At 38.4% G+C, this 15,758-nt stretch overlaps 1 protein-coding gene and 1 long non-coding RNA gene across 13 annotated transcripts in view; one reads left to right on the forward strand and one right to left on the reverse strand.

Annotated features, from left to right (window-relative positions):
* Positions 1 to 8,075, forward strand: part of Mef2 (myocyte enhancer factor 2) — a 43,853-nt gene extending 35,778 nt beyond the window's left edge. For 8 of the 12 annotated variants that reach the window (XM_066302252.1, XM_066302258.1, XM_066302257.1 and 5 more), the window contains 4 exons: positions 99 to 260; positions 1,047 to 1,457; positions 1,546 to 1,871; positions 2,705 to 8,075. In XM_066302252.1, the coding sequence (XP_066158349.1) occupies positions 99 to 260; positions 1,047 to 1,457; positions 1,546 to 1,871; positions 2,705 to 2,933 (1,128 nt within the window). In that variant the 3' untranslated portion in view covers positions 2,934 to 8,075. Of the gene's footprint in view, positions 1 to 98; positions 270 to 1,046; positions 1,458 to 1,545; positions 1,872 to 2,704 lie in introns of all 12 variants that reach the window. The other 4 variants (XM_066302260.1, XM_066302259.1, XM_066302262.1 and 1 more) reach the window with 4 other exon arrangements.
* The window catches only part of LOC136350504 (uncharacterized), a 66,099-nt gene that overhangs the window by 34,008 nt on the left and 16,333 nt on the right, over positions 1 to 15,758 (reverse strand). The gene's annotated exons all lie outside the window — the stretch shown is intronic.

The following is a 15,758-nucleotide window of genomic DNA, read 5'->3' on the forward strand; positions in this document are numbered from 1 at the left end:
TATTTATTTCAAAAGAGAATCCACCACCTTTGTAATGATCAAAAACGCGTTTTAACGCGTGAGCATTTCCCCATGAGCTGGTCCACTGACACTTGCAGGCACTCAATAAGAAAGAGCATAAGAACGGAGTAATGAGTCCCGAAAGTCCGGAGCCTGAAACGGAATATCAACTCACGCCTAGAACTGAGGCCAAGTACAGTAAAATTGACGAAGATTTCCAGATGATGCTGCAGAGAAACCAGTCAATTAATGGGCAAAGGGTTAGTCCAGTTAGTATTCTTTTTTATTATTTATTACTTATTTCATGTTAAGATCATCGTTTTCTGTTGGTTGTGCGTGACCATCCTTTAATGCGTTTTCATGCCACATAAAGTTATAAGGTTCTTTTAACTCTTCCAGGAAGGAGACCTTAGTGCGTTACTTTCTTATCCTTTAAGGATTTTCTGTACATATCACTATTCCTTATTTAGGCATTCTGCAAGTTTTAAAACCGAATATTGCATTCTTAAAGGCAGAATTTTCTGTCTTTTTAGGGTGCCAACATCCGCAAAATTCTGGAATTAATTCTTTTGGGTAACGTCCAATATTTGTTTTTTTTTATCGCTACGTAAAGGATTTAACGTTGTGGTAGTTTTTGTGTCTGGTACACTAAATTAAATGGCTTCACAGCACTCTGTTTTTTTGCCAAACTTGAGCCAGCAAAATTCTAAAACGGATTAACGGGATTCCGGGTTTCTATCCGAGCAAATTCGGGTAGGTCTATTCTCGTTACAAATTTCAGGGGTACGTAAGGCGCGGTAAGCCATTCAGGAGAAATAATACGGGATTGGCAAAAGAATTATGTAGGTTTGGTTAAACTTTTTATCGCACTGTTTTCAAACAAAAAAGAAAAAGAAATGTTTGGCAGAATCGAAGCAACTTCGCTCGAAAAAAGTCTAGTGTTACGTACCAATTGTTCTGCAGTTTAATAAACGATGATCATTCATTTCATCATACAGTTTGGAAAGCTTAAGTTTCTCGGTAAAACCATCATTGGTTCATTTTAGGTTAACATGGGCTCAAATTATTCGCAGCCTGTATCAGTTCCAGTAAACATAAGCTACAGCGATTCTGGTCTCCTCCAGTCTAGTCCCCAGATGGCGCATACCAGCATAAGCCCCAGACCGTCCTCTTCAGAGACGGATTCGGTTTATCCCAGTGGAGGAATGTTGGAAATGAGCAACGGGTACTTGATAGACAAAACACGTAAAATGGGATTACAAGTCATCTGTTCCAGATATCCAAATTCTTCGTCACCCATTGGAGGTTCTCCTTCCCCAGGGCCCAGTCCGGGACCGGGAATGAGCTCATCGAAACATTCAAAACAGCTTTCGCCAGGCCCAAGATCTAATCTTCGAGTTGTTATACCCACACCACTAGGATCTAGCATCACGACGGACGAAGTTTCCTATGCAGAAGTAGGTATTTGTATCGATATGATGAATGAAACCAACACCCATTCAAATGTCGTAAGAAGTGTAGAATAATTTCAATGTTTTGTTGTAGCACAATCGATCGCAATCCTCGTTAAACACACCCGTAGTATCGTTACAAACTCCCGGCCTGAGCGCATATCCGGGATCTTTAAGTTCATTCGGGGCGCAGGACTTCAGCATTGGTTCAGACATGACGCTTACTTCGATGGCTTGGAGTGGTCACCAGATGGTGCCTTCATTAGCACACAGCGGTGCGAGTAACTCAAACAGTGGATGTTTGCCTCACCTGGCGGTGTCCAGCAGCACTCCACCACCCACAGCGGGATCGCCGTTGCCCATAAAGATTAAGAGTGAACCCATTTCGCCACCTAGAGACCATCACCCGCATCTGTCTAGGTAAGATTTTATTTAGTTTGTTTAAAGCGGAAAATGTAGTTGGATTTAAAAGTGAATGTCGCGCTGCTTGATGAAACCCATTTTTGCGCTCGAAAGAAACACAGTTCTGTGTTCACATAGAGAAAATACCGGCAAGTGAACCAACAACGCCGCACGTCCTGTGTGAACGTCCAGCAATTTCCAGTTCAAACGGCTCTATTTACGCAGATGATTTTAGAAAACCAAAAGTTCCTAATAATCTAACAAAGAAGATCACCTAAAGAAGCAACCTCTACTAATCTGCCGAAGGACTATATGTTTGATATTTTCATATCGATAAAATACCGCAGATCGGAATACAATCTAATGGAAATTTTTGGTGCAGTTGGAATGATTTGCTGGTTATTATCAAAATCCATAATACGTTTGAGAAGTTTTCGTACAAAACCGGACATGTCTCCTTTTACAATTGTTAAAAAAAATTCAAACTGTCCATTCTAAAGGCACGACGATTTGTTTTTGATTTTTAAATCAAATAATTCTAAAGTACAGTGTAGTAAAGAAAATATTGCACCTTTTTCCTACAGCGTCCTACCAATCGAACTTTGCTTTTTTTCTGGACTTTCGAAGAAGCAGTAGAAATTGTAAAAACAATTTCTGAATAAAACTCATAGTTTTCCAGAAATGGGAATTTAATTAAAAACTGCATAAATGGATTTCATCGCCTTTTGTATTTGCTTAGGGATTAATCGAAACATGTTTTATCAAATTATTGCCTATGCGAAATATGTATTTTATATTGCAAGTGACGCGTGACCTATGCAAATGCAGTATTTTTTCTGGTTTTTTTTTAGTACTGCCGTCCACCACTCGCAACCACATGTGCAGACATTGAATCTGACGCATACCGGTCATCATCCGAGACCAAGTTCGGCGGGTCACGTAACTCCTTCTCCCGGAAGCGTCACCCCTACAAATCTGCCTTCTCCGACGCCTCCACCTGGACCGTCGTCGCAACCCGATTATGACGCCTCCACCGTTCAGTTGCACAAGAGGGCGCGACTGTCCGATTGGCCATCATAGGTCACGTGGTACCCGCGAGGTACCACCCAGTGCCATAGTGATAACACGTGGAAGTGAACAGCTTAGACGCGGACTAATTTGAATTGCCCCCCTGGTTTAGGTTAGGAATTGACGATGGTTCATGCGAAGCTCTCTTTCGGCGCCTTCTTAAATACTTTTCTAGAATAACGTTTTTATTAAGTTTTATATAGGAAGACCTGGATTTTTTTTTTGTCTTGCGTATCCCGAATTGGTTCCTTGTTTGTGTTACGCCACGCGAAGTGGAGATTTTATTGGGATAGTTGCAGGTTGGTGATTACCGGTTCCAAATAGGCTTGCGCAGTTGATCAATTCCTAACCAAAACTACGACATCAATTGCCAATTTGTCATCCCATGTGATAAACTTCGAGTCTTTAGACATTATTTTTAAAACAAGTGGAAAGTTGAAAACTTAGTCATTACAAAGTTAAACGTATATTACAAAGAGCGAGTAATAGAGAAAAGGGCGTGTTTGTATGTGCGTGGATGTGGTTCACTCAGGAGTATGAATAATTACCTAGAAGTCGTTGCGCGCAGTCGCTGGGTGTTCACAGCGTCTCTGTGCCGAAAGCATATCTTCATATACAATACGTTTTGTATAGTTTTTATTTATGCGTATTATAGGGTAATGATCGCATAAAATTTGTTGTTTCTCTCTTGATATTTTATATTGAACTTGATAATTGCTCTTTCAAGTTTTTATATCCGTTAACACTACTAGGACTTCAAATTATACAGCGTACCTTCCTCGCCTTTGTCTAAGGTCCGAGTATTAATCTTAAGTACCTCAATCTCGCTGTGTTAAACGTGGCATGTCAACTGGATGACAAACACGTTAGTACATTTAATTGCGTGTGTACAGAGTTGCTGCTCATAATCAGATGAGAACGAAAATTGCTCTCCTTTTTTAAATTCACATTAATGTCTGGAATTTCTAGTCTTTATTAAATGTTTTCCGGTCTAATTTTGAGAGAGAGTCACTTGATTCTTTATCGAATGCTGAGATGTGGCTTTGTACAGTCAATTTTTACTTGTAAATGGCATTGAAGAAATAATGTCAAATGGACGCTGTATATAAAAAAATTGCGGCTGCTTCACAATTGCAATCCGGAATGAGCATTGGACTATTATTACAAACTTAGGTATGGGAGGAAAATCTGTAGGTGGTTATTTTTGTATTTGTTTACAAGGAAACTGCGTACTAAAGACCTAATAGGAAAGTAGCTATAACTAAACGAACACAATTGAAAGCACAATTTGAGGGGATTTATGTTGAAAACAACCCTATTTATTTTCTGCCCTAAAAACTGGGAAAGCGGAGAGATAAATGGAGTATTTCACACAACAAAAACCGGAATGAACGTTTTAAAAAAGATCTAGAATCTGTGGCTTTTCCGCCTATGTGGCAAAACCCGTAGTTCCAAGGAAGCGCAGCATTCCAGAAATTATTTTCAGTTGTTTTTTCCAAGCAAAAACGCATTCAGTTAAAGATAAAACTCGTAAATAAATATCAAAATACCTTGCCCTTCTGTTTCCAGAAAACAAAAGTGCAGGTACACACACATAAGATTTTTATGATATCAGTAATTTGAGGAGAGCTTGAGGTCCATTTTCTTAGAGAAATTCTAGGGAATTGAAAATTTTTCTATTGGAAAACTTACGGATTTTTCCAATAGGCTTCCAAAAAAAAAACATAAATCTAGAAACTCTGGAGTTCGTCGTTTTATCCAATACATAATGTCATTTGAGAGATATCTGGGCCATCGTAGTAAAGAGTCACCGTTCATTTCAAGTGCTGTTACCAGCTGACTTTGGTAAACTGAAGCTTGAATAATTGAAGCTATGTTTTGGAGATGGGTAGGTAGGGAATGGGGGGATCTATGATTGTCACAATGGTTTTATCATAATATATAATTTATGCCAAATGTACAGCTTGAGTTCCAAAACACTCTTAGACGGGTTGATTTATACTGAGACTAGATCCGCGATTTTTCAGTCCGTTTGGCTGTCTTTTTCTGTTCAATTTTACTGCTCGGAGCTAGTATTATGGTGACAAACTAAATCCCACCAAAAAAAAAAAAAATCTCTGAGTATTCGTCTAGTTCTATGGTTACTTGACCGTATCTGTAAATAGTCCGCCAATGCTTCCCTGACCATTATTATCCGAATTGGCTTGAACTAACGTGGATGTGCAATGAGTAACCAAAACCAAATTTGTATCCGGTTGAGCTTTTTTAGATAATTTACGCAGGTGTTAATATATTTTATTAGGGGAGATACGTGGGACGTAAGAGAGTGCCATTACTGTCTTGTAATTATTAGTATCTTTTTATAAATGTTTTAGAATAGACGATTATTGTTTAAAATGTACACTTGTTATTAGCGAGTATGCCACATTGTTTAACGTACCAAAATTACGTAGGTGCCGGATGTTTACACCCCTTCTTATTCACGTCACTTGATGTAAGACATCATCCCTTTGTTGTTGTCGCTTTGATGCCAGGACACATTTTGCGTTGTATATTTTTAAGGCATTTGCTGGAATTTTGCTTGAAATTACTTTCGATCATAGAAGACAGTTAGGATTATACAGTTGAATGTAAAAAAATCTTATTCATTCACGAACACCAAAGGTCACTTCAGTTTGTGACGCCCGCACCCCGAAATGGTTTAAAACGGCGTTTCCCTATTTGCAAGTAGTAAAAGCGCTGTTTTAACCAGAAATATTATCGCAATTTATCCAAATTTCCTGAGTGGTTGCAACTCAAAAAGAGGTTCCAGTTGTCGTTTTTGATTCATACCAAGCGACAGATCTTCGTGCTGTGTTTGGTAGAATTTACCTAAAACCATTAAAAGCGAATATATCACAAATTGTTCATTTACATGGACAGCACGATTAATCAGCATTACCCAACCAATATCAAAAAACAACTAAAAGGCCTCTATTCTGGAAAAATGAATTGGAAAAAGTCTGTTTTGGCTCAATTTACATGTTTTGATTTACGCTATCGCCATATTCTAGACTCTTAAAAGTACAAAGAGACCTTGAAAGCATGCCATAAATTCTAAAATTAAAGTAAAATATCGAGTTGAAAAACTCTTGTATTCTTGAGTTTTTATGACTCTAAATTGCATTTTTTATATGTTGGTGACGGTACTAGTTATCATATTAATAAGAATAAATGGTTCTTCCTATTATTAGACTAAAATTAGGAAATCCCAACTTGGAAAACTGTAAAGAAATATTCATACAATCACTATAACGACTGAATTATCCCAATGCATCAGGAATTTTATGAAATACCTAAAGATATTTTTCAGCGTTGCTAGTATTTTGGATAGTTGTGTACTCCTAAGTATAAACAATTACTTTTTAGGCATATATACACAAATTATTTTATACCATATTTGAATGTTGTATCGAAACGTATACTACTTAGCCACACCGTCGAAAAGGAACAAAGTAAAGCTTTACTTAAGACCAAAGAATCCTGCGCAATTTCTAAGAAAAATGACACTTAGGAAGCTTCATTCTGGCAAATGTGTGTCCTGGTCCTGGTGCAACATTGGTGCTCTCCCTACCCTACGAATGTACTCTGTCCACTGGCTGTTATAGTACTGGGACCAGGTTCTGAAGAAAGTCCCTTCAACGCTCGTAAAGTACTGCTTCCTAAGGAACCTAGGGTGTTCATTGTTATAGCCTTTTCGATTTGTTTGTGATTTCAGAGTTAGATCGATTGAAACGTCTATTCTGCAATGACACTTCAGAGAAGATTTATATAAATTAGAAATTGTACGATATATATATATACATACATATATATATATATATATATATATTTTATCTACTGTTGTGTGCACCTAACTTGCACATAGTTTAAAAAAAACTAACGAGCGCCCTTGTAATGTTCGTTCCTGGTTATATAGAACTTAATGATCCGCACAATGCCGAACTTCAGTTAATCAAAGTACTGAAAAGGCTTGGTGGGGTGGCCTGCAAGTGAAAGAACTTTTAGGATAAGGGTCTAGTTTTGGATGATTTTTAAACCCACAAAATTCGTATAACCAGGAAGCCTCAGGCGCCAAGGAAATGCACAGTGTGTACCTGCCCGCCTTGGTGCGTGGATTACCCTTTCTCCACTGAATTAATTGTAGAATTGCCTTACTCACAGTGCCTCGACAGTATGTACGTATCTGTATGTGTAATACACCTTCGATGTCTTAACGTAAATATGTTGCGTATCATTTTTAATGCCTTCAAGATATACTTTATTCATCTTTTTGGGCACTCACAGGGTATTTTGCCGTTTACTAATTCATTTCGCTGCAGCTTTTTCTGCCGATGCTTCGTGCCTTTTTTGTGATTCATACAAAGTAAATGTTATCACAGCTCTGTAGTATGTTCGGACACCACATCTTGATCGATGAAGAATGGAACTTTTGTTTTGATTTTTCTCTCCCCTTTTCGGTGGTGCTGCAGCTGTGATTTCTTTTATTTTGTCCCCTCCCCCACATGAAATAATTGTATGATTTTTGGAATTTCCAATTCCCACTGTCCCTGCATATGGCTTCCACCAGCGCCTTGGCGACATCTCCAATGAGCTTTTCAATACTGTGGTGTTAAATTCTACTTGGTTTATGCGATTATTTAAAGCGTTAATAACTGTTAATTTTTTATTAAGAGATCGTTGAAGGTGTCTGCAAAGTGTCTTCAGAGTTATAGAGTCCCTTCAGTTACTTTTATGACGTATATCATCAGTGTTTTAATTAGTGTACACTTTGGCGATATGCGAATATCGTTGTAAACTGTATGAAGTAAATATTTTATTTAGTTTTTTGGTATTTTAAGCATAAATGTGTTAATTTTGCCTTTTTTAAAATGAAGGAACTACATAGTAGCTATACTTGTAAATAGTATACTCACAAATAAATTGTTGTACAATGCCATTTAACGTTAGCTGTATTGTATATTTTATTTGTCTAACTGATAAAATGATGTTCCCCTGAAGATGTTTTCTGTTACATCCATTTGACGTAAGGTGTTTTCAGTCATGTGCAATATTAATCTGACCTTTATTTATCTACTTGTATTGAATTTAAACCAAATAAAACTGTTTGTTACATGCTTCTTTTTAATTATGTCCTTTTACTACATCCTCCGGGCTTAGCAGCCACGAAACTATGCAAACTCTCGGTCACACGAATTATTCGAATTTTTTTCAGAGGTTCAGTCTCATAAGAATCGTTTTAGTTTAGCGCAACGGACGCCAACTTCTTGGAAGTTAAAAGGCTCAAGCGTCATCAATAGATAATTCACGGAACAGGAGCTGGAAACGTGTCCCGATTCCAAATAGAGTATCCTTTAACCCGACTTGGCATGTTCGCCAAACTTGTACCAATGGATATCTCCGTTCCACATGCGATGCCTATGCTTAAATTACCAAAGTTCTTATTTTTTCATAAACTTTTGCAGAAAGCATGGCAAGTATAGCGAAATTTATTAATGAACGTTTTCAAATGCGATTAATTCAAAAAAATCGCACGAAAACAAATCTGATGGACTTAGGTCGGGACTTCGCGGCGGCCACAGCTGCTCGCTACCCTGTATCTGTCTTTGTGGATGATTCTTATTCAATAATTCTCCTATTTGATGGGGAGGATTATGATCTTGTGTAGATAAAACAAAATTATCATAGGACTAGAGGAATGTCTTCCCAATCGGTTTCAAGAGTTGGACGTTGATGCGTACTTAACATCGTGCATTTGATGGCCCGCTATAATATGAAAAATGGCAAAATCTTCCTCCAAAAGCATAGAAAGATCGTACCATACAGCCGACAGCAAATTCGCATATTTTCAATTGACCACAGATGAGGTGCGATTTGAGGCCTCCACACTTGCAACTTTACAGCGGTTGTACGAAAAATTAAGTACATTTCGAGAGTCGTTATCTCGGCCTCTTATCCATAATCAATTCTTGAGCGATCCCTCACGTTCCATTTGTGGATAATTCGTGATTGAAATCAATATAAAAATTACTTAACAATGATCAATCATCATTCGCCATTAGGAGGGGAGCAATAAGGTGCAAATATCGATTAGTTTCTATTGGGGCAGATTTAGTGTCGAGTGATGTACTTTTATGAGGAAGGGACAAAATTGTCTTTCATGTGGTATGTGGTCAATTACTAATGAAATTAATGGCTAAGTAAGTATTCACCTCTAAAATAGAATATATGCAAGTTAAGGTGTGAAGGAGGACGGTTCGGAGGCCCTGCCCTGTTCTCATGTAACCCTAAAAAAACCTACGTCTAATAAACTTGAACCAGCCTGAGCTAACAGTTTAAAAGGATTATATATTCTGTCAACCTGTTATTTTAGAGTATAGTGAGTGAATTAGGAATAATTCTGAGTAATGCTCATAATATCTTCTCATACGCTTCTCTGCGGCAATTATGTCGTAAACTCTCATAGCACCCTAATTTGCGTTGGGAACTAGCTCGAAGTGGGCCTGTTAACAGAAATTATACACGGTATATTTATTCCAAGGTACACGTCCAATTTAATAGAGGCAGCTCTGACTCATTCGCATTCGACTCTAACATACTTTAAAGCCAATTTTCTGGGAAATCTGAGTAGGGGTCGCGTTCCTCTTAACGAACTTTACAGAGAATTGCAAATACCGATCGCATAAATCTTTCGCTTCACGAGGTATTACAAAAATTAAATTTTTTACTTTATAGTCGCAAGCAGTTCAATGTGAATTTTTTGGTCTGAGGTGACTCATATATGCACTCTCAAAAATTGAGGCTCGGTCTTCCGTTTGCCCTTTTCGCGGCCCGCCGATAGTTGTTCATTGTGCATTTCCACGGCACCTTCGGGGAAAGTATTAATCTATCTCAACATCGAAATAAAATAATGTAAATAACATAGGTAAACTGGAAATTTTTGCATGTTATCAGGTATGACGTGAGATCGCTCGGGAAATGTGAACGTGAGCATACCCTGCATACCTAACGTGAATCCAGGAACGACACCCACTTAGAAAATCTTGTGACCTTAAAATTTTATGAATTAAGAGAAAATTAGATTTATTCTAACAAGTTAATTTGAGCAAGGAATTTTAAACATTACGTTTTATTTTCGATAAATGACGTTATAATAGGAGCTATTTCGAAAGTAAAACTACTGCTAATCGCTCCTAAGTATTTCGAATTTAAAAATACACAGGTGTTTTAGGAAATAATTCAATTTGGCTAAGAGGTGTAGAGCAAAGCATAAAATTGCTTTGTACATGGAAATAATCATTAGTAAGTTTGATTTGGAGTTAAAGTTCAGGCAAATTCTTTCGTTTCGTGCTCATCCCTGTTCTTCGTTTTTGTTCCGTTCCAAGCGGAAAATTGGCCACGAGCGGGAGTGCCATCGTGCATCAAACCGAAAAATTTCCTCAAAGCTGGAGGAACCTCCTTCAAAGCCGCGAAATTGAGCCGTTTTGGCCCTGAAGCAATTTTAATCCAAAAATGTAACTTCGTTGACGCTAAAACACGTCGATATTTAAGTAATTTTCTTTAAAGACGTTTATTAAAACGTTCCTATGGAGGTAAAGATATAATGAGGTGCCAACATGACGGAGCCCCTGCGTATTTTGACAGCTACGTGCAGTATCACCTAAACCTACGATTTGCTGGGCGATGGACTGGTAGAGACCCATCAGTTAGCCAGAGGGAAGTTCCGATTTAACCCCATTGGATTTTTTTTCGAGAGTTACATCAAGTCTGTAAGTGAGGTCGGTACATGCAAGAAAAGACTCGCGATTCCATGATTAGACTGAAAAATGTATTAAACAAGATGAGTAGTCGCCATTTTCAGCCACTATTATTAATCTCTCATTTTTGCACTGTCTTTAATGAAAATTACTTAAATATCGATGTACTTTGGCGTCGACGAGGAAACATTAGATTTTTGGAGAAAAAATACTCCAAAGCCAAAACAGCTCATTTGGGTTTAAGGGTTTTTATGCAGACATTTTCTACCGCGATTTCCCGGGTAACCCCCTGAAGGTTGGCACTACCGTTTTAAAACACCCTCTGTATGGCTCCGAGTTCTCCCTCTGTTAATAAGGTTTCAGTCTTTCCACTCACTACCTTTTTGCAGGCCTCAATAGCAGAGGACATGTAAAATTCCTGGAAAAAATGAATCTCCGAATATTGAAAATTAATTACAGCCTGGCAATGAATAGCAGTCGGAGGTAATAATAAAAAAAAAACCGTTCCAACCCGAAGTAAATTTTATTAGGTATCGAGGGAAAACAAGGCAAACTGTTCCAGGAACTTTCCAGTATGTTGACGATTCCGAACTGCACGACAATTATTTATTGGAAATTTTTCTCGAAATCGCATTAATTAAGTGTTACCGAAGTTAGGGGCAGTTTTACATGTGGTGTTAACTTCCGAATAGCAACAAGCGGGAAGAATAAATACGGATATGTGTGCCTCGATAAGTACGATCGTGTATGTCTCATGAGCGTCCCGTCAGTCATGAAAATATTAATTACTAATTTCTCTGATTTCCGAGGAATCGCTAACAGCTCCGAAGAGGTGCGCCACTGACGTTTATAGGCCATTAGGGCCTCATAAAGTTTTGTAAAATTTCTGTCCGTTTTAAGGCAACACCGCAACAATTGGACGCGCATCAAAGGGAGAGGGGTTGATGAGGAACGGGAGCTTATAAAAACGTTTCCTTTTTTAAGAGTAAAATTCGCTGAAGACCAACTTCACCCTCTTTCGTGGATTGTTTAAAGGTCACAGGTGTTCCATCGCTGGGGCGCGTCACAAAGGAGGCACAATCAGTTACTCGTTAACGTTGCTCCAAACCAAATTAACATTACTCGGACTGTAATTTTAAACTAAGTATAATTGAATCAGTTGCGCAATCTTATCTCGGGTAATCCATAATGAAAAATGCGACCAGTGGATAAGCTTCAGGATTTCCAACGTCGACTCTGCACAACAAATTGCTAAAATCTCAATGAACGGTCCAGCAGTCTATAGGTCATCATGTCTGAATAATTGTTCGATGAATTATTACTTTTTCACAAGAAATGTTATTTCCTAAACGATTTATAAGCCTGGAGGTTTTAATTAATATTACTTGTACTATGGCAGTAATTTCTTTCTCAGAAATCGAGAGAGAACTTCCTGTAAAAATTGCTAAGACTATAAATGTGAACCGAGTATTTTCCTGAGCACTAAAGGTTGAACCCACTGAACCATAGGCGAATGATGGTGGACTAAGTTAAAATTATATTTAATAAGGGTGCCTACTGTTACTTATTACGTGATCGTAGTTAGTAAAAGTAACATTCATGTTTGATGGCGTCACAGTATATCTGCACGGAATTTCCAATGGTTAAACAGCATGACCGTACACATTATTTACTATCCGGACATAAACAGATGTATCTTAATCATATCATTACGCGAACACTTCTGCGTGGAAACAATAGACCTTCAGGTAATTAAAATTTTAACTACTTACTGACAAAAAAGATGTTATTGAATACATAGGAGATCTCATGTGCTCTTGACTCTCCGTTACTTAACGTGAAGAATGGTGCACCAAAACGCCAACAGACCGATAGTCAAAACCGCACCGTTTTGGATATACAGGGTGGTAAAGTTTCGCATTCTTTTCTCATATTTTGAGAGAACGTTCTCAACGGTTTCTATAATTTTATTTTAGTTGGTATTGACCTTTGTTTTACGGAACTTGATTAAATCTTACCAATAGTCTCGGATAGTTGATAGCTGAGTCGAATGATTTTTCCCTCGCTTCTTTTACATAGTCAGTTTGTATCGTCGGACAGTTTTGTTCGCTCTACGAAAACCGCGAAACGGTCGAAAATACTGCAAAAAAATTCAAGGAGAAATTTTAATTCGGTGTCAGAATTCATATAGGGTGTTCCGAAAAAACAACAGCCTGCATATGGCTGCCGACGATTTTGACACTTTGTTGAAGAAGGTTTTGAAGAAACCAGGCGTGCGGAAAGTCAAATATTTAACTGCAGGCACACGTGGGAAAAGCATAAAATACGAAAAAACGTGAAACTTTGCCATCCTGTATACGGAAAATGGCACCTTCCCAACCATCGGTCTGTTAGCGTTTTTTTTTTAATTATTTTACAGAGCTCCTTGGAATATCTCCATGACTACATGTTGCATCCTGCATATTCCCTGTTCTTAACTCTTTAATTTCCCCTTTTCAATTAGATATACTATAATTAGGTACTAATTAATTAAGCCAATTAAAAGGTCAGAGTCAGTAATTAGCTGAATGCATGTCGACTAAAAACGCTGTGCATTTAACGATAAATAAAGGATTTAACATAAACCAGCGCTACGTTTGAGCCAGCTTCAAATGGGATTCGGCGGTGTAATGTTAATGTGATTCAAAGAGAGTATTTTGTAATTGCGATTGTGTTAAGTACAGCCACTTAAGAGCATTGACTGAAAGATGCCTCGGTTTTGGTAAATCGCAGATATTTTTTAGTGCGATTTCAAATGAATTTTAATTAGCAAGAAAATTGGCATCTGTTGCGCTCTCAAAACGAAATCATTAGCTGGACACATTGCCACCTCTTTCGGAACCCTTTGTCGGCGAAAGCGAGAAGTAGTCGAACCCTCCGCATTTCGTCGAAAAATCGTTATTAGACCCACCGCCAACCATGGGCATGGAACATTGACATTTGGTGTTCGAAAGTTCCACCTCAACGTCAGTCAACCTACGAAGAATACCGTGGCTGCTGCTGCCGCCACCGGGTGCGCGGCAACCCTGCGCGGCCTAGTACGAAATTTTCAACCGCACTGAAGGGGTGGAGGTGCCCGATTCAAAATTTTCGAGACTGACGAAGCAATTCGGATGAACCTGACCAGAATTTGCGGAAATCGGTTCCGCAAGAAGATTTTTTTCGTTAATATTGAAGTAACCTCGAGCGACCTGAACTCTCGAGGAGTTTGCAGCGGCCCGTGCCAACGACGGAAATTTTCGACTCCAATCGCTTGACTCGAAAATTTTTCGAGAAGTCTTAGATAATCTGCGTTGTCGTGCGATTCGAAATTTTCGATATCTTTGAAAGAATCCCCATCGACCAATAAGCAATCCTCGAGCATCATGACCTAGCCCGAAATGGGATTTTCGGAAACTTGCAAGTCACCGAGCTACAAGGAAAAAAAATAATTTTTTGTGCATTTTCATGTGACGTGCAGTAATAATGTTTAGGGCCTTGAAGTTACTAGATCAATAACCGTAACAGATTTTTGTCTGGACTTGCTCGATCACAAATCCTAGATAACTTTAGCGGGACCCGGAACAATCTTATCAGCGGTTCAAGTGCGCACTCGAAGCTTAGTAACGAGCTGCTAAAGCCGACAGTTGCTAATCATACTTTTTAAATGATGCATTTTCAGTTTCTTTCAGCTGCTTTCCGGTCTTATCAGTCTAGAAACGCTAAGACACATCATGAATAATTCCGAAATTATTCAACGATAAAACGTTCGTTGTCGCTCGATATTTTTGCGCGGTCGTGCTAAATTGTTAAATATTTTGAATGGTTTTCTTTTATAAATAAACCGAAACTTTCTCTCCAATTATCAACAAACGAGTTGTGAGGCATGACGTGGATCAGAAAAATATTTGTGTATACTAAATTGGCCAACGAGTTTTACATACGCCACGCGGATTAGTCAGCTTCGAGCTATTTCGAAAAAAAAAAAACATGAAATGCTTTAATTGACAGGACAAATTTTTATTGCGTTTTGCTTTGTTTAATCATCATAGCTTAAGTTAAACTGACCATGAGAGGATGCAGGAATGAGGATTATTCGTAGGGGTATTCGCTCAAGATTATGAAACTGCCGTCTGAAAATAATGATGGAATGCAAAGATGGTCAGAAATGTGGTCTTATAAAAGTAAAGGGAAATCCAATTAGTTGCAATATCTTAAATTGACTCCAGCGGATAATTTACAGTATTAATACGTAATTCCGAGTGCATTTTAAATAATTTGCCATTGGCGAACTCCTCTCAGAGACGGTTGAGGCATCGGGGAAATCCTCCCTCCTATTGAATTGTAGATATCGATATGCGATGGTCATTCGAAGTTTAACAGAGTGCTAGTTGAGGTTTCAACATTGGTTTATCCACAAGTTTAAAATTTAAAAACGAAGTAAAAGATACACAGTTCGTTTCCTCGAAATCGTCGATTCGTAATGCACGAGGAAGCTGCGAAAATAAACATTTTTGCCGATTTTTTTGATAAATTCCTTACTTGCTTTTAGAACCCCATTTATTCTAGTTTTCATCTACGGATCCTATATAGAGAACATAGTCTTAAAGCCTCTTCAATGTTAGCACGATTTAACGGGGCCGACGTTACGCGGATGGATGATGCAAAACTCGCCCATCGCGCCGGCACAGGACGCACCATACATAACTCATACACAGTGTGGCTCACAACATAGTACCAAACAGTACCCATACTGAAAAACTTACTTAACCAAATTGATTGTAAATTAACACCTAAACCAGCGTTTGCATTGGCGGGTCTACTAATTACAGCCTTAGTTGGGCCGAGCCGCAGGTCTGTTTACATCTAACCGAGTTATTTGGAAAGGTAAAAAATTTGTTAATTGTATAAAGAGGTTTATCTGACAGAAACATCATTAATTTGCTCTCAAAGGCTTCGAGGTTTGGTTGGTCTTTTCCTTCATTTTCTTAATGCAGATAGCTTCTGGCCCGCTGGGGCAAGG

This window comes from Euwallacea fornicatus, chromosome 3 (genome assembly GCF_040115645.1).
Source record: "Euwallacea fornicatus isolate EFF26 chromosome 3, ASM4011564v1, whole genome shotgun sequence".
NCBI lineage: Eukaryota > Metazoa > Arthropoda > Insecta > Coleoptera > Curculionidae > Euwallacea > Euwallacea fornicatus.